This window comes from Haplochromis burtoni, unplaced genomic scaffold, assembly GCF_018398535.1.
Source record: "Haplochromis burtoni strain Fernald_Lab_line unplaced genomic scaffold, NCSU_Asbu1 Contig_1397, whole genome shotgun sequence".
NCBI lineage: Eukaryota > Metazoa > Chordata > Actinopteri > Cichliformes > Cichlidae > Haplochromis > Haplochromis burtoni.
In genome coordinates this window covers 42437-43482 of record NW_024583758.1, presented here as the reverse complement: position 1 = coordinate 43482, position 1046 = coordinate 42437, and the positions used below count along the sequence as shown (strand labels likewise).

The 1046-nt window shown below is 41.7% G+C and overlaps 1 protein-coding gene across 1 annotated transcript in view; it reads right to left on the bottom strand.

Annotated features, from left to right (window-relative positions):
• The window catches only part of LOC121813288 (transmembrane protein 272-like), a gene marked incomplete in the record, with an annotated part of 37484 nt that overhangs the window by 3620 nt on the left and 32818 nt on the right, over window positions 1–1046 (bottom strand). Inside the window, 2 exon segments of the mRNA XM_042216955.1 lie at window positions 598–804; window positions 907–957. Coding sequence (XP_042072889.1) covers window positions 598–804; window positions 907–957 — 258 coding nt within the window.

The following is a 1046-nucleotide window of genomic DNA, read 5'->3' as shown; positions in this document are numbered from 1 at the left end:
TTGGACATGTCCAGAGTATAATCGCAGCCTTTGCGGTTAGAAAATTGCACTTGATCATGTCGCGATATTATCGCAAATGCGATATATCGTTCAGCCCTACTATTGATCTTCTGACTAATGAGAATAGAGAGCATATTGAGCAATCAGACACTCAACCCTAAAGACTACAGTCCTAATTTACGTCCTTGTTTTTGTTGTGGCTAGCTTCTTTCACGCTGTGCTATTAATATGTATTAATGAGCCACAAGTTTTAATGATTAGACAGAATCCTGCACCCTGGGTACATAAGACTCAATGTCTGCTATGATGAATCTGATTCACATGAAGGAGGGACAGCACTTTACACAGTATCATATTTTTTGTGGCCTTTTAAAGCTTCATGCAGCTGAAACGAATGTGGTCTATAATAGAAACACACTGCGCACTGTAAACATTGCCTAGAAGGAGTCATGTTCTGTTTGTGGTGCTGAGAGCTAATGTTTAATCTCTTCGGTGTGAATTTATGCCGGTGGTTTGTCTGATGTCCACGACTGTATTTACACAATTTTAACAGGCAGCCAACCAGAAACAGGTCACTTCCTTGACTTTTTAACTCACCAGCGATAAACCAGCAGAAGACAAAGAACATTGCCAGTGAGTTCCAGGCTTTGTAGATTGTGCTCAGAGGGTTGGAGGTGCCTTCTTCTGGCTCTTTGGCACAGGGAAAGCAGGAGAGCAACACGAACAACAGGCTTGAGAGTCCTAACACTATCAGATAGATGGGGATGTAGTGCTGGCGCGGACACTCATGAAGGTATATTGCCCCTGGTGGACACAAGGAGGATGACTCAAAAAGTACAATCAGAGCTGCCTGGAAAACTTCAACACCTTTGAACACTCATTCAAGTAAGTAAGTATGGAGCTCACCAATTGCAATCTGAGCAATGGGCATGATGCAAAATATCGCGCTAAAGATCGCTGCAAAAAAATCAAACACTGAACTCAGTTTCTTCAAATGATATTTACAGAAATGAAGCTATGACATCAGTGTTCATGATGTTAAAATC